This window comes from Apium graveolens, chromosome 1 (assembly GCF_009905375.1).
Source record: "Apium graveolens cultivar Ventura chromosome 1, ASM990537v1, whole genome shotgun sequence".
NCBI lineage: Eukaryota > Viridiplantae > Streptophyta > Magnoliopsida > Apiales > Apiaceae > Apium > Apium graveolens.
The window spans coordinates 184795945-184822853 of NC_133647.1; the positions used below are offsets into that span (position 1 = coordinate 184795945).

General features: G+C 33.5%; 3 protein-coding genes and 1 pseudogene across 5 annotated transcripts; 2 read left to right on the forward strand and 2 right to left on the reverse strand.

Annotated features, from left to right (window-relative positions):
• Positions 1 to 351: 351 nt before the first annotated feature.
• Positions 352 to 6729, forward strand: LOC141673277 (isopentenyl phosphate kinase). Of its 2 annotated transcripts, XM_074480015.1 has the most exons (12): positions 352 to 506; positions 812 to 1042; positions 1333 to 1430; positions 2199 to 2241; positions 3316 to 3377; positions 3519 to 3575; positions 4368 to 4403; positions 4485 to 4562; positions 5232 to 5298; positions 5394 to 5456; positions 5994 to 6097; positions 6260 to 6729. In XM_074480015.1, exons 1-12 carry the CDS (start codon positions 437 to 439, stop codon positions 6353 to 6355), a joined length of 1005 nt encoding a protein of 334 aa, XP_074336116.1. In that variant the 5' UTR covers positions 352 to 436; the 3' UTR covers positions 6356 to 6729. The 2 variants fall into 2 exon arrangements, with proteins under 2 accessions (XP_074336116.1, XP_074336118.1); XM_074480017.1 differs by lacking the exons at positions 4368 to 4403; positions 4485 to 4562.
• Positions 6730 to 7181: 452 nt separating this feature from the next.
• LOC141673286 (eukaryotic translation initiation factor 5A-4) lies at positions 7182 to 9201 on the reverse strand. The gene is made up of 5 exons (XM_074480022.1): positions 8984 to 9201; positions 7963 to 8085; positions 7785 to 7841; positions 7626 to 7700; positions 7182 to 7540 (listed from the first exon to the last, which is right to left on the reverse strand). Exons 1-5 carry the CDS (start codon positions 9104 to 9106, stop codon positions 7439 to 7441), a joined length of 480 nt encoding a protein of 159 aa, XP_074336123.1. The 5' UTR covers positions 9107 to 9201; the 3' UTR covers positions 7182 to 7438.
• A 3253-nt stretch (positions 9202 to 12454) lies between these two features.
• LOC141713201 (proteasome subunit alpha type-7-like) lies at positions 12455 to 13751 on the forward strand (annotated as a pseudogene).
• A 3788-nt stretch (positions 13752 to 17539) lies between these two features.
• On the reverse strand, positions 17540 to 26287 carry LOC141722870 (mitotic checkpoint protein BUB3.3). Of its 2 annotated transcripts, none has more exons than XM_074525064.1 (10): positions 25957 to 26287; positions 25574 to 25704; positions 22781 to 22863; positions 21328 to 21579; positions 20900 to 20960; positions 19959 to 20039; positions 19803 to 19884; positions 18922 to 19022; positions 18024 to 18146; positions 17540 to 17923 (listed from the first exon to the last, which is right to left on the reverse strand). In XM_074525064.1, the coding sequence occupies exons 1-9, from the start codon at positions 26068 to 26070 to the stop codon at positions 18068 to 18070; spliced, it is 984 nt and encodes a 327-aa protein (XP_074381165.1). In that variant the 5' UTR covers positions 26071 to 26287; the 3' UTR covers positions 17540 to 17923; positions 18024 to 18067. The 2 variants fall into 2 exon arrangements, with proteins under 2 accessions (XP_074381165.1, XP_074381163.1); XM_074525062.1 differs by having other exon boundaries at positions 17540 to 17928.
• Positions 26288 to 26909: the final 622 nt, after the last annotated feature.

Sequence of the window (26909 nt, forward strand, 5' to 3'; positions counted from 1 at the left end):
GTAAATTGTAACCGTTAACTTTAATTTAATCGTGTTGTCTTTTTTGTTAATCCCAAATAAAAGTATAGTATGGATGTATAAGGCAAATGTAAAAAAATTAATAAGGAAGATATAATAAATAATTGAGAAATTATTAAAAAATATATTTTTTATGCCTTTTTGCGATTTCACTCTATTCTAAAAAACATTTATAGAAATACGGGTTTGGTAATAATTAACGTTGCATTTAGTTACACTCTGGGAATTTATTTGTTGCGTCGGATTATATTTGGTTGAAAAGTTGTATTTTTACGATGAATGAAAAAGAAATCACTTTTCTCGGTAAACCTCTTTATGTTTGAAAGTGCAAGAGTGCAACAACATATCAAGTACTTTGGTCAAAGCAGAGGAGACACAAACACAAGTATACAACACAACACAGCTTAGGAAAGAAAAAATGGAGTTGGAGCACAACAGACAACAAGCCTCCAAAACTAATAAGCCAGTTCGTTGCATCGTCAAACTCGGTCTCCTTCTATTCTCCTCTCTGTCCCCCATACATCATATATATCTTACACACACATAATATGCTGTTTCTAAATTAATTTATTGCTTTAATTTTTATTTTCATTTTTTTTGTTACTTACAACTGCTGATAGACTTGATCATTTGAATTGTATAGGTGCAACATACTCGTGTTTCTTGTTTTCGTAAATTAAGTTTTCGAATAATGGTTGAATGTTTGTTTGGAATTGTTAATTAATGAAAATTAGTGCTGATAAGAGTATGGATGACTGGATGTATTGATTTAATTGTGTTTTTGTTAGTTTAGGAGGTGCGGCAATTACGTGTAAAAATGAATTAGAGAAGATTAATGAAGACAATCTTTTAAGTGTTTGCTCCCAGCTAAGGACTGCAATGATGTCGGGATCTTTGTCTGATAAGGTCCTTAGTTTGGATTGGAGCAAGAGGCCTGGTGGCTCCGACACTGCCCCCGTTGTTGAGGATTTTACCAGTCAGTTGGTTCCGGAATGTGACAATTTTGTTGTTGTTCATGGAGCTGGTTAGTAAGAAATTCTGAATTACCTTTTGATACTATATGTGATTGATTATGTTGTCGTTCATGGAGCTGGTCACTTGTCAGTAATAAATCTGATTTATTTTTGATACTTAATGTGATTAATTAGAAATCGGATTCGTTGTTTAAAGTCTTTTCTTTTTTGAGAATTTAAACAATGTATGTGAAGAAAATAAATGAAAAATGTGGTTTCATTTATGCAGTATGTTCTTTCTTGAGTAATCTAATTTCGTAAGAGAGTGTGAAATTTACATCTCATTTATTATTGACTTCAGGTTCCTTTGGCCACTTTCAAGCTAGCAAGTCTGGTGTTCACAAAGGGGGTTTAAGCCAGCCTCTTGTGAAGGCTGGGTTTGTTGCTACACGCATATCCGTAAGTTTTTCTTATTTGACTTTTTAAGAAAGACTTGTGAATCCTGAATTTTATTGGCTTCAAAGTTTCTCTATTAAATACATTTTCAACAAACTTTAAACTTCCTTTTTCTTTTACTCTAATAAATTGGGATTCCGTTTTTTTACTGTCAATGTGCTTTCTGTCATATTGATTCTTGATGCAGGATATATACTCTGAAACAAAAAAAGATTTGTGAAATTGAATAGTAAAGGAAACTACAATTTTACGCTGGTAAGCCACATCAAAGAGAATTGTGTGTGGATCGCAAACCCATAATTAGAAAAAAATTCTCAAAGCATTAAGATAACCCAGTATATAGGAGATTACAATATTTAAACCCGTGAAACATTTTTCTTTAGTCTACTCATGGTACTTTCTTAAATCCACAGTGGACTAAATAAAATTTTCTTTACAAATACAATTGAAAACCTATTAAAAAAAGCCTAATGACAATTACTGCAAAATTTCTTTCTTGATTTTCACTGTTTGCATTTCCATCCCATTTCATTTATAACTTTGAAACTATAAAGTACATATTTTAAGCTGAATGAGATGATTGCTATTAAAGAGATTCATGTTGATTCTCCGGGTGGAAGTCTATGTTACCTTTTGTATTCCTCTTTAAAAGTACTTCTGACAAAGATTCGATTTTTAAGTTTTAAAAAAACTCAGCCAACGGCTCCCATATCAATGTACTGCCCTTGTTAGGTCGTATATCTGAAATGTTGTTTTTCCCAAAATAATCAGGTTACCTCCCTCAATCTTGAAATTGTTAGAGCACTAGCAAGAGGTATGGATCTTTCCTAAGTAGACTTTTGTCTATGTTATTGTACTTTGTGTGTATTGTATTTCTTTGTATTCATATTGCTGTCGCCTGTCGGTGTTGCTGGATTGGCCTCATAGATATTGTTTACTAAATCTTATGATTTAGTGTGTACCCTGTTTACCGTCCATGAAGATTAAGACACATTGCTAATAGTCTTGCTAATTATAATATAACACAGCATGGCCTTTTCCAATCAAGTTAAGCTGCAAATTGTCTTCATTCCATCCCTTACTTACATCTAACTTATAGGTGCATTTCTATCTTAAGATAAAATTTCATGATGATACTGGATACAGAACATAGACATGCTTGAATAATCAATTAGCCCAACAACCTGTTTTGCTTTCATGCTTCACTCGTGCGATTTTCTGAACTGGCGCCGACATATATCGTCACCCCTTTATTGCCAGGAAAAAGAGAAACATTATTAAATACTTATATTATTATATATGTAACCTATACACTTGAGGATCTTGCAAGGTAATTCTGTTTAACCCCTTTCCATGTCTAGTGATCAGGGGTTTCGATCTTGGTGGAATTACACTTCACTAACCTCACTGAGACGCTTTGTTGTAATGATGTCCTGTAACATGCTTCCACTTTAATGGAATAATCATGTAACAGTGGCACTACATTTTTTTTTTGGTAATGGTCAGTAACATTGCAGTAATAATTTAAACACGCAGACAGATGCATGCCTTTATTTAGGCTTGAACCCTTCACCTCTCGTTACTAAGAGAAGAGGGGTAGCCACTATACTACAATGCTAGGGCTAAGGCACTACTTTATGGTATACATCTTGCCGGTTACATTGTTATTCTTTAAGGTTATTAAATATTTTAGTGTTTGTCATCTTTAAAATATAAATTGCCTTGTATGTATTCTCTTAAATATGATGTGGCAGTTCAGGGAATTCTTTGACTGTATATTCAAATCCAGAAACTTTAACTAGATTAGAGTTTTAAGGATATATTTGCATTCTCTTAATTGCTTTTGCACTAGGCATTTCACAACGCTCAAATTTTTCTTTCTTTGCAGAGGGAATTCCTTCCATCGGGATGTCCCCATTTTCATGTGGATGGTCAACTTGTGATAGAAAGGTTAGAAACATCCAGAAAGTCTGTCTGATTATAGCATTAATCACTCATGGCCTACTTATATGATTTCATCTCTGCCCTCACTTGTTTGCATTAAGTGCTGGATATGTTCTCCTAATGAAAAGTTTACTTTAAATATGTCAGATGGATTCAGCTGACTTGACTATGATAACAAAGGCCATCAACTCTGGTTTTGTGCCTGTAAGTCTTAGATTTGAATTTTTAAGAATACTAAAAAGATTCCCTGATTTCTGATTTAAGTTATCTAATTTCTAAATCAATCCTTGTATCCATTTATGAGATATGTATAAGATATGAAAACACGTGATTGCGCATAAAACAAACAAACGAACATGAGAGAAGATCTATGAAATTTAAAAGAGCGCAAAGTCTTATGCAAGATTAAAGATGCTGTCAAACATAAGCTCTTACTCTATCTCTAAAACAGCACATCTTGTTGTGTTTATATCGGAATTACATATATCTGATCAAAAGGTCAAGGAAAGTCAAGAAAGTCAACACTCGGCTATTAATACATTAATGACAATTTTAAAATTACCTTCGCTTGATCTTGAATAAACCTTTGAAAAGGATTGAATATGCACCGCGGACCTCCTACTTTCAAAAACTAGCCAACTATATATATAGGAAACACTCGCATACGGATATTGGAGCCATGCTTCAGCTACTCTTCATCTGAGATGTCACCACAGCTGAGGCTAAAGTATGCGTGCCTACACATTCCTCAACCACCTCATTGTGTCTATATGAGGAGAGACTGCCTCTATGCTCCATCATCTCTACCACAACTTCTATGTCTTTCTAGCAACAACAGAAGTAGGGGGATGCATAAACTAGACTGTCACTCACCGCTCCATGTGGTTGCTCCACCTTTTCATTAGTTTTGTGCTTATTGCTGTCAGATTTCAATATGTATGCCATATTGTGCTCTTGATAATGACAATTGTTCCTCCACGGTGTTTCCCATTCTAGGTTCTACATGGAGATGCTGTACTTGACGCCTCTCTGGTTTGATCTCTTTGTTAGTAGGTTCTTAAGTTCTTGATTTTATTGGCAACTGTATGAGATGTTTTGACTTTGATTCGTCAGGACTGCACGATATTGAGTGGAGATGTAATTATAAGTCACCTAGCAGCACGGATGAAACCGGAATTTGTTGTTTTTCTTGTATCCAATGTCTACAAGACGAGTTCTCAGTTCTGATATTTACTTTTTCTCGCTACCCAACAACCTTTTCTGTTATTATTTTTTATTAATTTGGAATTAAAATATGAATACTTAGAAGTAATGATTGTGAGAAAAAAATCAATTGCTTGTAGGAATATGTTGTTAAGCGAACATCATTAGAGGTCTTATTCTGAACAGTTTTCTTATCAACACCTTTAGCTCTTTCTCATTTGTGCCAGATGGCCTGCAGATCGTAAGTAATGACATTCCAGAAAATCAGTGGTACAATAATTTCCTAGCCTGTGATGTCTCCAGTGAAATGGTATCTAAGTATCCAAACTGGTTGGAGAACAAACATTGAGGACTGAATAGTAGTTTTATGTGATAAGACACTAATTGATGAGGAAGAGTAGATAACTTAATTCTTTACTCCAGGATAACTTAGACATTAATGTTTCTCGCCAAAGCCCTTAATGACTGCTCATGTAGATTTAACAAGCAGGTTAATCTCTTGCATCTATTTCACAATTTCTTTTTTTTTTTTTGAAAGGAACTATTTCACAATTTCCATGGGTACAGTTCACCAGCTTTATAATTACACTGCACACACAAAAATATACATGTCAAAACATCTTTCTAAGATTGTTCTCCTATATACATGGATGAAAGACAGATGTTTTGGGCGTCTATGACCGTCCACCATCAGATCCTAATGCTGTTCTCCTCAGAGAGATTGGTGAGCATACTTGATGAGTTTGAAGAATTAATAGCACCATTGAACTTCTGAAATTCCGAATATTATTTTTTCTGATAATGATCCAATGGTAACAGCTGTCCGAGAAGATGGGAGCTGGTCAGTTATGACACCAGTATTGCAAGGAACTAGTAAAGAAGGTAAGTAGAGGGTAGTTTTTTTACTTAATACTGTTAGAAGTGTATAGCTCAGCACTTCCTAAATAAAATGTTCCTACGTTCGGTTAAACTGAAGATGTGGTCTTTATCTATTTATACCTTATGCTAGATCTCTTTGGCATTTGTTAGTTTTTCTAGTGTTCTACTTGCTGCTTTTATATACACTGTTTTTAAGGCCTTACTCACTACATTAAGCTGAATGACTTTCGATAACTATCTCCACTAAATCATTCAACTGCTTCTATTTATCCTAATAACCAATAGTATCTAACAATTACAATTTAGATATTTTAAACAATTAAAAATAACTTTGAATTGTTATTCTCACACTCCCTCTTAATTCAAGGTTCTAATTATTTTGCTCTCCGCAATTTCTTCTAGATGCACTTCTCACCAAATCCATGTTGATGCGTCTTAAAAATAAATCAAAACTTTGAGTTATTATTCCTTAGTTTGATTTTTTTTGGAAGTTGCAATTTATATTGTTTGTTTATGTTTCAAAAAAAACATCATGGACAGTTGAGATAACTGTAGCAGCTCACGACACAACTGGAGGGATGGCAACAAAAATATCAGAAGCCGCTATGATTGCAAGACAAGGGGTTGACGTCTACATTGTCAAGGTAAAAGGTCTTTTGGTTTTTCACCTACTAATTATACTACAACTGTCCCATAAGAATTCTCATTTTTACTTGCAAATGTTGAAATGGATTCTTTCCGGGGGTGGAGTAATACATTAAAGGAAAAAAAGAACTTATCACGAACCGGCATTTTAATTGGTGCAGGCAGCCACAAGTCACTCCGTAACTGCCTTGAGTGGAAGGTTAAAAGACGATATCCCTGAAGGCTGGCGTGGAACTGTCATAAGATTTGTCAGATAGAAGATATAGTTTAAGAGGAGATGACTATTTTACGCAAGTCTCATTATTTGTAATCTTGATATTTGTCGAGACTGGGAGGATATTTTGGGTGATTGTAACTCATACAGGACATGTTTCAGAAATGTAAGCCTGAAGAGTTGACTAGAATGACAAGCTACTTCGTCCCCATCTTCTGAAGAGGGATATTATCTTCATCTCCTTGAATCTTAACTTGATCTGTGTTCCTTCCATCTTATCTCAGCTGGGTTGTAGACTAATAGGTAGATTATATTTTTTTGGCTCAGCTCTTTAGTTTTGCGATGTAACTTGAATATAGAAAGAAGAAATTATGCTTTTCTTGTGAAAGAATTAATAAATTAAAAGTTTTGGAATTCCGTGGTTCTGCTTGATAATTTGGCAAGTCGTGCATTTGAGGCTAGGTCTTTCACCTTTGGGTTAAAAATTTACTTGTAGCTTTTCCCTAGTAGTGCATCATTTCTTTCATGTCTCCTCAATCCTGTGTTATGTTTCAAATTGTTGGTGCAGACATATTAATGAAGATTTCTAAGGGTTACCTTCATAAGATCCAAACAGGAAGTTGCAATGAAACTATTTTTAAAGTGAATGAGAAATTGTCTCAACGACTTCAAACTGATTTTTTTAGAACTATGTTGTTTTGGCATTACAGGTGTACAATCTAGTATCAGTAATGGTCCATGGACTATAGAACAGTAGTAAGTAGCAGTTCCAATTAGTTGTTGATCTGATAAAGAAGTTCTAAAAAAACTTGATCTAAAATATTAATAGCCTCATGCTCTCAACTACAATGTAAAAAGGGCACCAGCTATAAAATATAAAAAGGGCACCAGTTGGTCACAATTGATAATGTAAACAAAAGGTCAAGGTTCATAAAGAGTATAAACACTGCCAGCATACTAGTAGCAGCACATTCATTTCAGAGTCATTCAAACAGTAACAAAAATACAAATCAAACAAAGCTGGAATCTCTAGATATGGTATGGGCTTATGCCTCGTGACCACCATAATTCCGGTGTTAAACTTCATGAAAATGGTGGCATAAGTACACCCTCACACTGGAGCAAATTACTTGGGACCGATATCCTTGAGAGCATTGATCTGCTCCTCACCCATGGCTGACATGACCGACACAACCAGGTCCTTCCCATCATTAAATCCATCCGTGATCTGTTTAAATTTTCTTGTCAGTACAAAGAAACTAAGCATCACAAGACAAAAGAAAGTACATCCTCCTGAGATATAAGTTGTCAACCTGAGAAAGGAGAGTTTCATCAGTTGGAAGCTTCAGGTCATCCTTTGTATTCCCGTTGTCAGTGAGCAAACTCACCTACAACATTTTATTATGATTAGTAAAAGATTATATTAGTCGAATCAAAAGGAAATGCAAAATAAATGGTCATAATATACATACAAATCCATCCTCAGAAATATCAATAAGCTGATAATCAGTACGGGTGACATGAGGGACCTACAAAAACGCATCTTTGTTTAGTAGAGAACAAATGACCGTAAAAAGAACACACTAGATGTTGAAAACTAAAGACGAGGTGCAATACAAATTAAACTTAGAAGATGAACAGTGAACACACATCACAATTGTGGGAAGATGGAACAATATCTTCGAGCTTCTTCCCATTGAATATGTCAATAGCAACAAAGTGACATTTAGCATGTCCATGCTTTCCTGTCTTGGAAGTTGAGACCTCCACAACCTACATAAATCACAAACATTCATATAATCACAACCATAAATCACCTCCGTATCTCATATATAAGAAAAACAAGAGTGATACACAAGGATAACAAACAACAATCAAAAATGAGAAAACTACAACAGAATGAGATCCAGAATCCAAAATCCAACTAATGAATATAACACTACATTATTAGCTCATAAACCCCAAGTCCAAAGACTGCAGAGAAGAAAACACTACTTGACCAGAAACCAATTTCAATTCTAAACATATCAATTCTACATCAAGAATCTGCTCACATGAATTCTACAAAATAGCAAGTATACTGTAAAAGCTCGATTTATCAACCAACCCCTATAATTTAACGTAATTACAATCAAATCAAATAGGCTCCGGACTTAAGCTCATTAATCACAATTGACACATGTCTAGGCAGACTATTAGAGTCTAGACAACAATAACAGTAAATATCAGTAAAAACTGAATCAAAAATGGACCACTTACATTAGACATAACTAGTAATATAGCCCATGCTTCGCACATAATAATAATAAAATCAAATATATGACCTCAATTAATTCACAATAAACTCATATACGAGGCAGATAGTCATCAACGGCAAGAACTCAAATAATCAATGAAACCCCTAAAATATAACCTAATTACAATCAAATCAATTTAACACTAAATTAAATCAATTAAACACAATAAGAGATCCATTTATACTAATTAAACACTAAATTGATCAATAACATAACCTAATTACAATCAAATCAATTCGAAACTAATTTAAAACAATCAAACACTCAATTAATCAATAACATAATCTAATTACATTAAAATCAATCAAAATCAAATCGAACAAACACCGATCTTAAAAAAAATCAACAAATTCAACAAAATCAATAATAATAACCTTGCAAGCACGGCCTTTGATGACAATATAACCGCCTTTACGAATAGTACCGGCTTGTTGAGGATACGTCTTTGAAGCTCCCGCATCAGCTTTGGACTCGAACTGGTGCTCCTCGTCAGACATGGTTTCTAGAGAGAGAAAGAAGAGGAAAGCTGTAGAGAGAGAAAGCAGTAGTAATTGTAACAGATAAGTGAGAGAGGAGTACGAATACAAAATGGCAGGTAGTCAATTTGTACTAGTAGTGGGGAATGTTTTTGTTTTGTTGAAGATGGTTTGTTTTCAGCCGTTAGATTATAAATAATCTATTCTTATTCTTTTTATTAAGTTAAAAAATGAGGTGCGAAAAAATTAAAATTGAAAATGAGAGTATTACTTTTTGTAATTTGATTGCGTCGAGGGAACGCTAACCTCTAGCTTTGCTTCTCTGTCAAGCATATCTTCTGTTTCGGTTCTTTAATTGTGTGTTTAATTTACAAATAATTTACAAAAAAGACTATATTTTATGATAACTATATATCATTAATAATAACAATAATACATGTTTTTATTGCTTATAAGCTAATAATTTGTTCTTTATTGAAATTTATTCAATTTTAAATCATGTAATTTTTATCTTCACATCATTACGGATTTTAAAAGAGATTCTAATTTATGATTTATCGGAAATATTTTTAAAAATTAGGTAATTTATCGATGATTTAACTAATCAGTCAAATATTTTTGGGCAGTTTATTAGCAATGATTTTTCAAGATTTTTATAACCGAGAAAGTAATTTTTATAATTAAAAAGTTCAAGTTGTCTTATATACACATGGCTTAATTTTTAATTTTGTTGTTTTTATTGATCTTCTCATTGTTATGGAAATTGTCTTGTATTAATTTACCATATTTATGTATATTAAATATGTATAGTGTTGTTTACAAATTATAGAATTAAAAATATGTAGATGGAGTCATTTTACAAAATACACCTTCGAGATTTTATCAAATAACAACTAAAAAGTAATCTATATTCCTGAAAAGTAATATATTTCAATTGTTGGAAACTTTAAAATTTATTTGGTATAAAAGGTAGGTATATTATATTACTTGAATACATTTTTAACTGGAAAATAATAGAGGTACAAAAATAAATTTCAAAATAATTACAAAATATCACATTTCAGTTTTTTATTTGCTAAATAAAAATGAACCCCCCAAATTTACACAAAAAATATCAAATAAATTATTTCAGATTAATCATGTCGCGTCATTTTATAATATATTTTTTTTACATTTTTTTTACCTCTGGCATTATTTTTTTACCAACTAAGTAGATACTTGATAAATAAATATTCGAAAAATGAATAATCTCGACAAATTAATATTTTTTTCGTTCTGAAAGAGACGTGTATTTTTGACCTCGATAACAAAAAAATCTAGATTAATGAATAAAATATTTCAGTTCCGAGATTTAACTGTACTTCGGTTGAGTAAATTAGTAATATATCAATGGCATGCTTACATTGGATGAGCGAACGCGTCATAAATTTACTAATAAATGATTGATATGGATAGAAAATATATAATATGTCAAATTAATTATGTTTGAAATTCTTGTCCAAAACCCAATATAAATCAGGTTGATCAAAAATTGTTACAGGTTAAAAATGGCCAAGTGGTTGAAAGCGAGTCTAACTGTAAACTCACTTGTATACATGAGACTCTATCCCTCAACTCAAAACTTATTAACAATACAAAAATATCTAGGTATTTTACGAGGATAGCCGGTTTCCATGAGAATAATCATTAAATCTCCACCCTTACATAATTGCATTAAATATTATCGAACCCTATTTTTATCTTACAAGAACGTTTTTTATAAGAAATAATTTTTGTTCGTATATGCCTTTTTTGTGCGAATTATATGTGAGATTTAAACCCTCCTGGTAAAACTATGACACTAGAATCCATGCTCCATGAAAGCTGTTTTAACAATTTTTTTAGGATAGGTTGGAGTCAAAGATACGTTTACTTTTAGCCAACCCATACAGTAACGATAAAAATAATATTTTCAACTTCCCATTATTATCATTAGTTATCCTGACAAAAATAAATAATTAAAAGTCAAACATCCCGGAACAATAACTTGATATACATCTTGTCACTAGCACAGGTGCAATAAAACAAGAGTAATGTTATGGGCACCTTTTTGTACAAAAATTTATTATAAAATGACGTGTCATGGCTAATGTAGCTGTATGAAATGATTTTGATAATATGAAATGATTTTATTGGTGTTTTTGATATAAATACAGGGGGTTCATTTTCATATAACCAATAAAATCCTTACACGTGACATTTTGTAACTTTTTTGGGAACCAATTTGGTACCCCTAGCATTTTCTATAACACAAATACATTGAAGTCTGCAGCATGAGGATTAGTACAAACAAATTGCTGACTCCAAGTGAGTCAAGTGACAATGAACTCGACGTGTTTTACAGGAGAACGCACACTTGTTATAGAATCCAACTTTACATATTATCCCCCGCACCAATGCCTTTGCTTATTAGAGAATGATTCCATCCAAAAGAATAGCTAGCAGCATATGTTCGACATTAAGATCAAGTGTTGTTTGCGGTTTCTAAGAATAAATGAACTTGAAATAAGATAATTGCAAGTTTCAGAAGAAACTGACTCTACGGAAGGAGCTAGGAAGTTGATATGTTATATGTCTCTAACCATTTGATTCAGAAAATGTAGATGGATCATCTCCGTCCTGCACACGAAGCATTTATAAATTGAATGTCGCAGGGCAGATAGATTTTATCCTACAAAATTAGTTATAGTCTCTAACCATTTGATTATAGTTTGAACCATGATGATGTGATAGTAGCAAATCCTATTTGGAATTTCCAGCAGCATATAATGGAATGTTCCAGTCATGAAGTTTCTGAATATATATTTGAGGAGATTCTTCTCTGTAACAAGCAAAGCATGTAATCAGCATCATGTTATAGTAACGGTATTTTAGGACCAAGAATTACTAACATGATGATTACATGAAATGGAAAGTAAGAACAAGCTTAGTGGTGGTTCTCAGTACTTTACTATATTTAGATTATATCGCATACATTGAAGATTAAGTACAGTTACAAAGAAAGGGGATGTAGCTGTAAGTTGTAACAAATTGATGAACCCAAAAGATTTGTGGAGATTATATTGACACCCTAAACTAGAGTTTCTGGGATCTCAAGAGTCGGCCTGCTAGTGAAACTCTATGTTCGTGCAATGGTGCAAATAGTTTAAACTAGGCACAGTCGGCATCTGGGACTGAGCTACTTAGACTTTCACCAAATATTAGTGCAGGACATGTTTTCAGTTTTCGGAAACTTTAATATTTCTCTTGTTATAAAAGGCAAGTATAATATATTATTTGAGTATATCATTTACCCCTCTGTTTTCTAAACAAGTCTGAATCTGGTATAACATGTTGCAGTCTACAATTAAAGTCTTAACAGTGCATCACTGCAGGAAGGGTGCAATATCTACAATTGCGTTGTATCAGTAAGCCAAAATATGTATTCTTTTATCTTCAATTTTATTCTTCCATATAGAAGTAGAAAGAGTATGGTCATAGTTTGAAGTTTGATTTTCTTGTATGGTTAGTGCTCAAGAGGTCCAACTTCTACGAAAATGTGTCGATATACGTACATGTAGAAGCACATTAACACCTTAAAAGATAAGTTTTTTTAAAACATACAAATACTACTGGGTGGAAGCATGAAAATAATTTGCTTTGTATGAAATTTGGCATTAAAGGATAAAGATTAAGCGTAAACAGTGTTTAAGAGTCCATTATTCCGTGTAGTGTCAAATATTTAGGGGGTTCTTAATATTTTTCATGTTACAAATGAATGGTTCATGAAAAGGTTAAGAATATGCCAGCCTAATCTGAATGTAAAGTGTAACTGAACCCTATATGCACCTGTGCAAGCTACAGGGCGTCAAGAAACTGTTATGAACATTAGTGTTCGTTTTTCTTCCAACTATAATAATAGGAATTGAATTAAACTCAAATAGAGGAGCAATGAAGGGTGAATTGAATAGATAGGAATCAAAGTATTCTTTTTCTGATATTATGCTTATTGCGAATGGCCAAAAGAGAGGAAAGTTTTTCTTGCTGTTTGAGGGTGACTAATGACTTCAAAGTTTCTGTCTTGACTAAATTTGTCAATTGTTATGATACCGCGGGAGCTAAATTTTTCTTTCAATTAATTACGTCCACATATGATATGACATTCTAAACATTTTATTTTCTTGGCTACTTATGTATCCTTGTTGCAGATCCTTTAGGAAGATTGTAAATCTGGATGATCACATTGCTTTGGCCTGTGCTGGGCTTAAAGCTGATGCTCGAGTTCTTATCAACCGGGCACGTATTGAATGCCAAAGCCATAAGCTTACTGTTGAAGATCCAGTTACTGTGGTGTAAATCACCCGTTACATAGCTGGTCTGCAGCAAAAGTATACTCAAAGTGGTGGTGTAAGGCCATTCGGCCTGTCAACTTTAATTGTTGGATTCGACCCACACACTGGTGTGCCAGCACTGTACCAGACTGATCCTTCGGGAACCTTTTCAGCTTGGAAAGCTAATGCTACTGGCAGAAACTCCAACTCGATGAGAGAATTTTTGGAAAAGAATTATAGCTGGTCAAGAAACCTTGAAACTTGCTATCCGTGCACTACTTGAAGTTAAGTATATGCTGCCTGCATTCCATTTTTAAAATACAAATGCTTTATCAAATTCTGTTTGCAGTCTTATCACCTACTCCTGTTTTTATGAATGCTGGTGGTTTATTACAGTAATATGCACTATACAATTATATTTCTCTATTTATGCTATAGCTGGTGCAACACAGGTGCCAAAAATGGTGCAAGTGTAAAACTAAGACCTATTTCCTTGATTGCATTGTATATCTAATTAAAGTTTTCATCTCCCAAAAGAACTGCCAATGCTGTAATTGCAATTGAAATCATTAACAAGCTGCTTTCAAATTTTTTAGAAGTAGTGAGATTATGTTTGAATATCAACTAACCAATTATTGGACAAGTCATAAAATATGTGGTATATTTGGTGAAGTAGAGTGAAGTGTTGGGTTGTTGGCACATTACAGTCACCCCAAAGTAATTGTTGATGATATTTGTTGTAACTTAGAAGAGTGGTATTTATGTATATTAAAATTTGTCTGTTATTTTGAGATGTATCATTAAACTTATTATGCCTCTTTTATTTCCAATCTGAGTCGTTGAGATAGCTGCAGCAGCACGCAACTGGAGGGATGGACAGTTGAGATAACTGTAGCAGCTAACGACACAACTGGAGAGATGGCAACAAACATATTAGAAGCCACAAGTTAGCTGGCGCAGGCAGCCACGACAAGTCACTCCATAAGTGCCTTGAGTGGAAGTTTAAAGATGATATCCCTAAAGACTGGCTTATCAAAGAACATGTGAACATGACAAAGTTGTCAAGAACTGCGTTACTTGATGAAAATACATTGTGATCTGTGAAGCTAAGCCTTGCAATTTCACAGCATGAAGATTCTGATTCATTCCCAGACATTTTGTCTGTGGTTGGACTTGCAGTTTGAGGTGCACTGTAGACAAACTGTACAGAAGTTTGTAAAAGAAATTCACAGAAAGGTATTATAAGGGGATGAAATACATTAGTGGGTCCTCGAAGATAATAGGGGAAATGGTTTTCTGAGGCTGCAGACAGTAAGAAGGGAGCTGGGTAACAAAACTGCTAGTGATTGGTTTCGAATCATAACTTTAACGTTTCTTTTCGGTCCTTTCTGTTTTGGTTGGGTGATGAAAGCTTCTACAGGTAGGCTGTCATGCCAGGCTGGTGACGAAAATCATGCAACTCTCAGTTACATCAATCTGATAAGACTATATCTCTGTCCACCAAAATCAAATTTACAGTAGCTTTTTTGGCAAAATCAAATTTATACTAGGGTTTTGTATATTATTTTCTTGTAAGATTGATGCTGATCATTGTATGATGAACATGGTAACTGTATACTTTTTGTAAACTGTATTAGCAAGAAAATAAACAAACCATTGTTAGGTTCAAAGTTCCGTTGGAGATATTGAATGAATATGCTACTAATTTGGTAAAGAAATAAGGTGCAAGTATTGAGATACCCTCATTCACAATTAAAAAAAAACAATAAGCTTAATAAGGAACAAAAAAGCTCTTGTCCACCACCAGTAGTACATTGAGGTAGTTATTATTAGTGATTGAAAATGTAATGATAAGAAGTTACTGTATGTAAGATTGTCCCGTAATATCCACATCTCGATCTCCTGTGGACGGGGGAGGCTTATGCTTAGGCTCCACAACTGGGCCCACCGGCCCATCTGCACTCTGGGTGTCGCTGGCCAGCTGCTTCCTTCTTTCAGGCTGCTCAATTTCTTCTTCTTCTTCATCGTCGTCGTGTCCGTACATTCCACCACCATAAGCTTCCTTAGTTAGAGGCTTCATGTCGGAAATCAAAACACTAGTATTACCATGCCTTTCTTCTTCTTCTTCTTCTTCCTCTTCCTGTTTGTGTCCCTTTAATTTCTCATCTTCCTCCTCCTCTACTTCTTTGGGCACTACTGCTTTCTCAGCTGACATTTTTTTAGCTTAGCTTCGTCTTCCTTAATTCTTCATATCATACTCTTATTACTGCTTTCCTTTTACTATTATTATCACTATCAATTTGATGCTACAGCAGGTGGATTGTCCAGCATGCGACATCTGTACTTTTTTTGACATAACGTGCCACTCAAATACCGCTTCCACGTACAATGGAATGCACACTTAAAATAGCATTATATATCCTTATTACAAAAATGTTATTTCCAGGACTTTTTTTTAAGTCATGTTTATTGTAAATGCAGCAGTTTGATAATTTTACCTAATTTTTGCTCTGGAAACCAAAAAACGTTGAAGAAATAACATTTCCTCATTATTATCTCTCTATATTATTTTTATAGTATTAAAAGCAAAATCATGAAAATTTGGTGTTGATTTTATATAATTAGGAATTAATATGAACAGACAAGCAACCACTATTTTTTATAAATCTCATTATTTGTGATTTTGATCTTGGTTGAGAGTGGGGAGGATATTTTGGGTGATCGCAAGACGTGTTTCAGAAATTTAAGCCTGCAGATTTGACCAAAATTAGAAGTTACTTCGTCCCTAATGTTATGAGGTCTGAACTGCAGTGGGATATAATCTTTCCATCTCTTTGAATTTTAACTTGATTAATGATCGGTGTTTCTTCAGTCGAATATCAGCTGGTTGTAGACTATAGGTAGAATATATTTTTTGGCTCTGCTCTTTAGTCTCGCAGAGTAACTTGAGTAGAGAGAAAAAATTATGTTTTTTCTTGTGAAAGAATTAAACAAATCCAAATTATGCTATTATAATATTTTATGTGTTTTTACCAGTATTCGTAACCATATGTGATTAGGCACAATTGTAAAAAACCTAAGCCAAAATATAAAAAGTAATCAAAAGGTAAAAGTTTATAAAAAGATATAAAAACTGCCAACAGACTAGTAGCAGCACATTTGTTTAGAAGTAATTTAAACAGTTACAAATCAACCAAAGCTGGAATGTCTAGATATGGTATGGGCGAATGGCTCTTGGCCACCCTTATTCCGGTGTTAAACTTCATGAAAATGGTGGTACAGGTGCGTGTTGAGTAACTAGCTCATCTAAAATCTTAAGGTGTTAGACGAAAGCCCCAATAGGATCATATATTTAACACTCCCCCTCACTCGAAAGCCCATTTATCTAAAACCTTAAGGTGTTAGACGAAGGCCCCTTTTAGTTCTCCCGTCAGCATAAGCTCTGATACCATGTTGAGTAATCAGCTCATCTAAAACCTTAAGATGTTAGAGAAAGGCCCCAATATGATCATATAATATTTAACAGTGGCGCCCTCACACTGGACCAAAATGACTTGGAATCTAAATCATACACGGCATAGATCTGCTCCTCCCCCATGGCTGACTTGACCGACAAAACCAGGTCCTTCCCCTCATTAAATCCATCCTTGATCTGTTTAAATTCTCTTGTTTACTACAAAGAAACTAGGTACTATCACACAAGACAATAAAGTACATCCTACTAAGAGATAAGTTGTCATTAAGTAACCTGTGTAAATAGAGTCTCATCGGTTGGAAGCCTCATGTTATCCTTGATCTAAATAACAGGACAACTAAAAAGGGACCGATAAGTAGTATAGTTGACTACTGCTTATATTGTGCAGGATAAAATTCAAAAGACAATTTTCATACAAATAATTTTTGCATCATATATGTTCTTTTTGTGCGAATTATGTGAGATTTATCACTCCTGGTAAAAACCTATGACATTAGAATCAACGCTTCACATGAGAGCTGTTTTAACATTTTTTTGGGATAGGCCAGAACCAAAGATACGTTTAAAATACATACGTTAGCCAACCCTCAGATCAACAATAACGATATTATTATCAACTTATATTAGTTTTCCTAACAAAATATTAATTAATATTTAATCCCAAAACAATAATTTGATATATCATCTTGTCATGAGCAAGAATACAGATACATTGAAGTCTACAGCACGAGGACACAAGTACAAACAAATTTGAGGTCCAGGCCGACTACAAGTAATAATGAAAGAGATGTGTACACCAGTGCCTTTGCTTCTTAGAGGAGGATTCCATCAATATTTCGAAAAGAATAGCTAGCATCATATGCTCAATATTAAGATCAATTGTTCTTTGCGGTTTCTAAGACATAATGAAGTTGAAATATGGTAATGGCAAGTTTTTGAAGAAACTGTCTCTACTGAAGGAGCTAGGAAGTTGATCTGTTCTAACCCATTTGATTCGGGAAATGTAGCTCGTTTCTGTCCTACCCATGAAACATTTAAAAAATGAATGTCATAGGGCAGATGTTATCCAATGAAATTAATTATATTATAACTGACGGAATTTGCACGCCGTTACCTTTCTTTGAAGTTTGAACCATGATGATGTGATAGTAGCGAGTCCTATTTGGAATTTATAGCAGCATATGATGGAATGTTCCAGTCATCAAGTTTCTGAATATATATTTGAGGAGATTCTTCTCTGTAACAAGCAAAGCATGTAATCAACATCATGTTATAGTAACGGTATTTTAGGACCAAGAATTACTAACATCGTTACATGAAATGTAAAGTAAGAACAAGGTTGGTGGTTCTCAATACTTCATTATCTTTAGATTGTATAACTTCGATTAAGTCCAGTTATTACAAAAGTGGATGTAGTTGCAAGTTGCAACAAATTTATGAACCCGTCACATTTGTGGTGATTATATTGAAATGCTAAACTAGAGTTTCAGGGATCTCAAGAGTCAGCCTACTAGTAAGATTAAATTTATGCTCGTGCAATGGTGCAAATCGTGTACACTAGGCACAGTCGGCAACTGGGACTGAGCTACTTATTTTTAAGTATAAGCTATAGAGTGAGCACAAACATCATTTATCCCTCTGTTTTTTAGAAAAGGCTCAATCTGGCACAACATATTGCAGTCTACAGACTTACCAGATTCTGTGTTATACTATAGAAAGAAAGTAACAGTGCATCACAGGAAGGGTGCAATATCTACAATTGTGGTGTATCATCAAGCAATATTTTTATTCTCATCTTCAATTTTATTCTTCCACATAAAAGTTCATGGAGTATTCTCAATCTTAGGACATCGCTCTGCCTCTGATTTTGTGTGGGGCATCAATAAAGCATTCCCACAATAAAACTCCCAAAGTATGGAAACAAAGATCAGTATCATTATTGCAACTGCCAAATAATTAATAATGAATGACAGGTGATACACATAAATTTGGTAAAGAAAAGATAAACTAACATTTCATTTGCTTCTTGGTAAGTGTAGCTTGAAGAGACAGCCAAAAGATGCCCACCGTGATTTATTGATAATGAGGCAATACCACTGGAGTATTGTGGAAACTGGAAGTATCAGAAGGTTAGATCTGTAACAATTATATATCACGTGATGGAAAAGAAAATACTTCAATCAAAAACTACCATTTACAACTTGCACCAGAAATTTGACAGACAAGAAAAAGAGCATAACTGAAGGTAAATGCTTCTACAACAAAAAGAATAAAGGGGTGGGGATTATGATTATAGATGCAGAATCAGTACAACCGCAAAGATTAAGGCACTAAAAAGTTGGTCCAAAGAATATGTATCTACCAAGTGGCTACTGCAAATACGATGCAGAACAGCCTTGAGCTGGAATTTATAAGTTGGCACCTTCGACAAAATTACAAAACAATCTTTCTAACATGAAGTAGTTAGATTAAACATATAATAGTTACAGTACAATCAGTGCCTGGGCCACTTAGTGCCCTGAAGAATATTTTGCCTACTCTCTATGAGTTTTGACATGTACACTTGTTAAGAAAAAAATGATTCAACTAATATTTTGAACATTAATTTATTGTAGTTATAACATGTGATAAATCAATAAAAAATTGAATATGGATTGCCTCCCTACACCAAATTCCTGCTCTGCCACCGGATACATGACAACAATTGATACAATTCTAGATACTGGTCTGTGCCTGCTTGTAGTCTAATTCAGTCAGAGTTACATCTGCTAGTTCAGCTTATAATCTAGGATTTTAAGACTACTAGCACCAGCTGAATGAAATTTTTTTTGTTACATTCACCTTTACACATCCCATTCAAAATCGTATTTAACTAGATTTAGATAGAAAGTACCTCAAATAATCTTCTCTTGCTGTGAGCATTCCAAACAATCACATAACCCTCGTTATCTCCGGTGACAAAAGCGCCACTAATGCTAAAACAAAAGATGCCATTATTAAAACCTCTACAATAACTTGGAATTAACACCTTAGACGATAAAATACATACAATGGAATAAATGCAATATCATTCACCGTAACAGGGTACGTTCTTCCATTCTTCTTCTTCGGATGACATCGGAATGTATATCTGCCAAATTAATACCCAAGTTATTGTTGTTGTCTTGTCATATACAGGACTTGGACTGAGGGAAAAAAAGTACACTGTAGATAATAGTTCCTAGGCAGTCTATTGCTGCATTTAAACAAATGTACAAGAGGGGTAGCTGTTAAAACTTTTGAGTTGCTTGTTTCAAGGAAATCATTTTTCAAAAATCAAAGGACTTTCTCAGAAAAATAATTATAAAACATGATATGTGTTAAGGAACCAATCACTCTAAAACATCAAGGTGTTAGAGGAAGACCCTTTCTAGTGGCAAGGTTCGATCCTGAGTCTTCTGCCAGCATGAGCTCTGATACCATGTTAATGAACCAGTCACTCTTAAACCTCAAGGTGTTAGAGGAAGGCATTTTTCAGGATCTTATATTAGTAAACATGATATGCATGTTACTTTTGGCATATGAAATATAGTAGAAATTTGTGATTAGCATAGCTAATTTAAATTATCCCATTTATTATTATTTATGTGTGTGTGATGTCAGGGTTCATCCACAAATGGCTCTTTATCTTTTCTTTACCATGGATGACGGGGGATTCTTATTTCTATCAATGACTGCTCGGGAAAAGCAATCATAATGTTATGAGTCTCCGGTATTTGTTTCTCAGAGTTGTCCCAGTTTCACATGGCATTAAAAAATTAGCAACTCGGATCACCCATATATATTAAGTCATCAACCCAGGCCATTAACCCTGTGTATTGATGTCTTTCATGTTTTCTAAGAACAATTTCTTCTGGGTTCTGATATCCCTTGCATCACTCGGAAAACAAGGGATAAAACTTTTGAACAATTAAATATAAAGAAAGTTTGTTTTAAAAATTTAAAACTGACCCGTCAAAGTTTGAAGTTGACTTCACAGCTACACGCCCGTCGATCGATCCAACAACAAATTCTGCATGAATATATAAATCAAGTTGAGGTATAAAACCACAAAAAGTAATCTGATTTTTAAAATTTAATACAAAGTTAAGAACACAATTAAAAGTCGGGTAAATTTTCGCTAGTAAAGATTGACATTAAGTGTCCATTCAAAGCTTATTAAATTAACTGACATATGGCTAACAAAATGTAATTGTAATTACAAGTACTTGTGGCTGATACATGTATAATAATATTATTTTTGTGTATCAAACATGTGCCAGTGAAAGATATTCACATATTCTTTGTTGGCTTTACATTCTTACACTACAGCTAGGCACTCTAGAACAATGACAAACATTATTTTGATTTTTTATGTAACAGAGTTTTTGCTACAGTACCTTCAAAGTTAATACTCGGACGGACACAAGTTATCCGGCTGTCCATACACGTTTTTTGTGTGTCAGTTGATCTATCAAATTTGCGCAAATCATACATATGCACTGATGGCCCAGCAGCAACCATCAAAGTAACACCAGATATGGATAACGAGTCCACCTCTACAGAAATACTGTTCAAGCATTTAAAAGCCTCTGTTGAGCGTATATCCCAAAATTTTAACTTCTGATCCAAGCCAGCAGTAATCACTTGACCTTTTTAGTGGAAAAAGGAAAGTAGATGTCATACAATTGTGGATATATATATATATAAATGGCAGATAAATGCATTAAGCATGTGCAATGCGTTACATGCTATGAGATGCATTACAAAGTATTATGCACCCTAAGCACGGCCGGTAACTATCTTTTGAGTCTAAACACATTTTAAGCAACAAATGACTTGATTATAAGTTTGTTGATGAAAACATAGAATAACATAATGATTAATGAGTAAGGTTCGACGGAAAACTGGAGAACACAATTCTAATTTTGCAAAGGAGTTCACCTTGTCCAGCAAAATGAAGATTTTTTATGATGAAACTTTAGTATTAAATTTGTCATAACCAACACAGAAATTGGTGTAAAACATATAGATTCTTATTTGAACTCTTTAATAGTAATTATTGTTTGTAAAAAAATTCTTTCATGTTATAAATTCATGTTCTTGTAACAGATGATCTAAAAATTAAGCCTACTTGCATTGTTCTTGCCTTGAATTCTACCAGGCTATAATCTATTGGGCTGGCCAGAAACTTTATTATCACCGTCTCCTTAATAATTGTCTTCTACAAAGAACAGAAAATATAAGCCTGGGTCAGTCTTCAAATAGTTCTTACTGCAGCTGATGATGCACAGATATCTAAATGCCAGAAAGATCTATGAAGACAACAGCATGACACACAGGTCCAATAAAGTCAAGTTAAAATTTCATTGACGGATCTACCTTGCTGTCTGTAACGGGGACACTTGCTCTTTGAATTTTCCATTTATGTAGCAGCACAAGCAGGTGTTTATCATTATCATTTAAAATACAAAGCCATGTGAAGAGTCTGTACGATTCTTATAAGTGGCTAATGGGTGACAAATTTTGTTTTCATGGAAGCAGTCTATTTACCTCTAGGTTTAAAGGCAAGGTCTGCATACATGTTACCCTCCCCTTACCCTACATCTGAGTGGAACATAGTAGGCTTCTTTGGTTTGGTTTATGCAAGTCGTACATTCTTCATTCCAAGTCAAACCGTATACATCTACGTATTGGTACTTGTGACAATGTATTATGTATGACTACTAAAGAAAAGCCATATACAATTATTTATGCCATTATCTAAAGTTTAAAGCAAATGAAAAGACACATAGCAATTCATCAATTTACAAACCTTACAAGAGTAATACTTTAATGATGTAAACAGCTTACATGTTTCAGAAGAGAAATCGACGTGGGTTGCTAAATCGTCATGATTTCCAACTGTAAATTCATGTCCTGAATTAAAATCATACCTATTTTTCACGCAAAACATCAACCCGATTAAACAAAGATTATAGAACACTATGAAATTATGGCAACATGAGATTACATAGAACATGAAATAGTATGTTATTTGGTGGTAGAGATTGTAGATTATGCTATATAAACTACATAGAATCCAAAGCAAAGAATACTGGCTCAACAACAGTACAAGTCAAATCAGAATGGACTAAAACACTTATGTTTTTCTAAATGCGATGTTTGCCCTCTGCACCGCAGCCTCTTTGAGATAATTATGAGCTTTTTAATTTCATTAAATAATTATAACAACTTCTATGAGTCCTTCCTTGTACTACAAAAAAAAGTATATGAATTCCTTACAAAACGCAAAGCAACAGAATTTGATGTTAAAAAGTCGTCAAATGTAAATATAATAAGTTTTAGTTGTTTCTTCTACATATAAGCCCCAATCTTACATTAATGAAAAGTTACAGCAATTGTCAACACAACAAGAGTTAAGACATATACAAGTTAAATTAGTACTCGCTCTAGGAGTTTTACCCACATTGCCTCTTTGTCAGGAAAAAAATTTCAGGAGACCAATCATGGCAGAGAGACTAAGGGCACAATGGCTGTCAACATTGAAGATAATTTTTAAAGAATCACTTGGCAATGAATCCTAATTGACAGTATTATAAATTGTCCATATTAGTTGTGATCTTATATTTCAGCATTCTCAACTCTGCTAGTAAAGTATAATTCATAAAATCAGGAGTGCAGGCTAAAAAGGAAATTAAATCTTCTGTATCATTAAGAAATAAATAAGAAAGTGAGCAATTTAATAAAATTCCCCATTCACAGGATTTGGCATTAAATTTACTAATTACTCTTTAATCTATATAGAAGAATGAAGATCAACACATGAGCTGAAAACCCGGGAAGATCAGACGCAAATGGGCAAGCATTGCACAAGTCTCATATTCATATATAGACAGACAAATACAGAAAAGAGGGAAATTCACTTAGGAATCGTAAATTTAGTGGCCAACTAGACTCTAAATTTAGAGGACACATACAGTAAAGTGTTGCATTGGTTTTAGTTACTCACCCAGAAAGTCAGAGGTATGTATCGCTTGGTGGGTAGAGCACATAAAGATGAATATCCAATATGGTTAGCAATGACCATGTAAAATGGATTTTTATGTAGCTGAATTAGGATTGTGTAGTTGGGGTTGTCAATATAAATGTGTATAAGAATATGGCCAGATGCTAACACTTGAGACTGTTAGTGAGAATAAATATTGCAAAATTTTTATGTTGTCACATTAGAATTTAGATTCTTACTTCAGGCACGGCCTGCTATTGCTATCTTAAAGTTACTATAGGTTTCAAAATTAGACCTGTATCTTAATTATTAGGTTGGATTCCGCACTAGTAGAGTGCTACATTTAACTTCTGTCTAGGATTAATTGCTAACTACCTGGTCCAGTCTATTTTTTCCCAACTCTTTGTGTGGTACCAGTGTCAAATGCTTCACTCCCAGAGATGGGTATGAACAGCCACCCCGCACTTCATTTTGCACCAAAAAACATTCCAAATTAAAAAAATTCCTAGTCTGACACTTGGATGTGTGCCTATGCTAACTTTTTCAGCCGAATCCGTGCAACATAAGCATAAAAGTATATCATCGTCTACAAAAAAGTTTAGGACGCAAAATAGAAAATTTTCAAATCAGCTTTACACTTACTGTTTAACTACTACTGTAATAGGCACCTTAGGCTTGAAAATCACATCTACCTTTAAGTTTTTGAAACTATTGTATTGCATTATTAATTCAGAAACATAGCATTGGACAAATGGGGTAAACAAACAAACTGATAGTAATAAAATATCTCAGAATTCTAAAGGATTAATCTTAAGATATCAACCCTTCCAAGAGTAGGGTACCAAAATGTTGAGAATTTATAATAACCACGCATGGTTGTGAATGTTTATCAATTTATTTCTATGGTCAATAGTTATTACTGTTTAGAGCTTGTTTTGGTAGCTGTTGTAGTTGTGAAAGGGTTAGCTGTTATTATGGTGAGCGGTAACATTCATCATCCTTTATATAGGGGGGAGCTATCACTTGCCCTCAGTAATAGTAGTGTGAGGGGGGTCAGAGATATCTCAGAGAACAAACTTCCATAGCGATAATAAGCCCTTCCAAAAGGGTCATACGATCAACTCGACCCCAGTAGCAGCTATTACCTTGCATCACTCCTCAAAAGAGTCTGCTTAATAGTCACGTATTTCAGGTGTAAACACAGCGATATGATATACATATTAAGTCTCTAATCTCCAAAACCTCGAGCTTTCAAGAAAGACGTTAATTAAACACATATACGAAATCTTTAATTTGCAAGATCAACTTAGTAATTTCCCTTACAACCTAATTTATTTATACTCTTACACTTCACTCCGCAATCTTATGCTGCTTAATACTGTAAATCTATCAATCTAGATAACAAAATAAAAACATCATAACCACTGATAGAACTTTCAAAATCAAATTAGTTTCTTAAATCTACAACTCCAAGAAAAAAATTACTAAACAGCATTTGCAGAATTCTCAAAACACAAATTTACCTATCTTGTTTTAACTCTTAAAAACTGAGCATAGTAATCGACATAAAACACACAATAGCAACTTTATACCAAAAAAGATTGAGGGGAAACTGAATAAAATTAGAAATCACCAACCTTTTAATAGCACAATCAGCAGAAGCAGTTAGAGCAAAAGACTCGTCTTGAAAACAACAATCAAGGATTGGAGCCTCGGTTCTAGCTTGTGCCCTCAAATTACATCTCTCTGTATCATACAACCTAAGATTCTACACCATAACATACATTTCTTCAATTAACAATTACACAAACACTTACAAACATAACTGTAATTTTTTTTAGAAAAAAAACTCGATTTTAAAATTACACAAAAAAACACGAAAAATAAATACTTTCTACACCATAACATACATTTCTTCAATCACCAATCACACAAACACTTAAATAATTGTAATTAAAAAAAAGGAACAAATCTTTATTTTAAAATTACACACAAACACATTTAAAAAAAAGATACTTACAGAGTCCCAAGAAGAAATGAGTAGATTATTAGATATGGGTGCAAATTGAATTCTTGAAATAGCATCTTCAATTGGGTTGTGTTCGAAATTCAGATAAGTCCCTTTACTGTTCATTCTTGGACTGTTTAGTTTCAGACACAAACCAAACTAATGAACTGAAATTTAAGATTGTTGGTTTTGTGGGTGTGAGAAACAGAACTGAACAAAAGGGGAGATACAACAATGTAAAATGAGTTTAGTTTTGACCTCAAAAATCAAACTTTCCCGCTCATGAATTGGGGTTTGTTACTTTTCTCATTTATTTTGGCTTCTCTCCCTTTTTATAGTCAAAATCTTCTTCACTACTATTCTTGATGCACTAAATATCTTTTTAGGTATTTGTATAATATATCCCAGGTAAACAGACTATTTTATAAATATGTCCCATTTTAGTTATAAATTATAAATATGTCACAGGGTTAATTTTTAACTTATATATAACTCATATATATATATATATTTAATTTATATATATAAATAAAGTTAGCTGAATATGACTAATATTGCCGCCATAAAACAGTTAAAGTAAAAATTAAATTATCTGCCAATAATTAATGTTATCTAGGTAAATTTTGCATATGACCTCCTAATGTATTTTGTAAGAATGATATGAAAAAGAAGAAAATACAACAGATTAAATCATATAATTATTTAAGATGATTTTTTATGGTTCAATTGTAAATATCTTTTGTCAAACTCAATAGTTTTTATTGATTTGATAATTTTTGTCATTTGGTACATATAACATGAATTCAAAATTAACTTTATTAATTTGTAAATTTTATTTTTAGAGTGATAGGTCATACTTTTCTTTAAAATTTTAGCAATGCAACTCTACTTTATTTTTATTTTATAATAAAAATCTTTTATGTTTTGTGCGTGTAAAATTGTTATATTTATTATACCCAATTGCA

Bases quoted from the DNA above. Each gene is read 5' to 3' on its own strand.
- LOC141673277 (XM_074480015.1), top strand. From the start codon at position 437: ATGGAGTTGGAGCACAACAGACAACAAGCCTCCAAAACTAATAAGCCA. The intron at 1,043-1,332 runs GTTAGTAAGAAA...TATTGACTTCAG, and splicing joins TGTTGTTGTTCATGGAGCTG to GTTCCTTTGGCCACTTTCAA. The intron at 1,431-2,198 runs GTAAGTTTTTCT...CAAAATAATCAG, and splicing joins TTGTTGCTACACGCATATCC to GTTACCTCCCTCAATCTTGA.
- LOC141673286 (XM_074480022.1), bottom strand. From the start codon at position 9,106: ATGTCTGACGAGGAGCACCAGTTCGAGTCCAAAGCTGATGCGGGAGCT. The intron at 8,086-8,983 runs GTTATTATTATT...TGATTTATGTAG, and splicing joins TCAAAGGCCGTGCTTGCAAG to GTTGTGGAGGTCTCAACTTC. The intron at 7,842-7,962 runs GTGTGTTCACTG...GCGTTTTTGTAG, and splicing joins CATCTTCCCACAATTGTGAT to GTCCCTCATGTCACCCGTAC.
- LOC141722870 (XM_074525064.1), bottom strand. From the start codon at position 26,070: ATGAACAGTAAAGGGACTTATCTGAATTTCGAACACAACCCAATTGAA. The intron at 25,705-25,956 runs GTAAGTATCTTT...GTTATGGTGTAG, and splicing joins TCATTTCTTCTTGGGACTCT to AATCTTAGGTTGTATGATAC. The intron at 20,040-20,899 runs GTCAGTTTTAAA...TTAATTTGGCAG, and splicing joins TCAACTTCAAACTTTGACGG to ATATACATTCCGATGTCATC.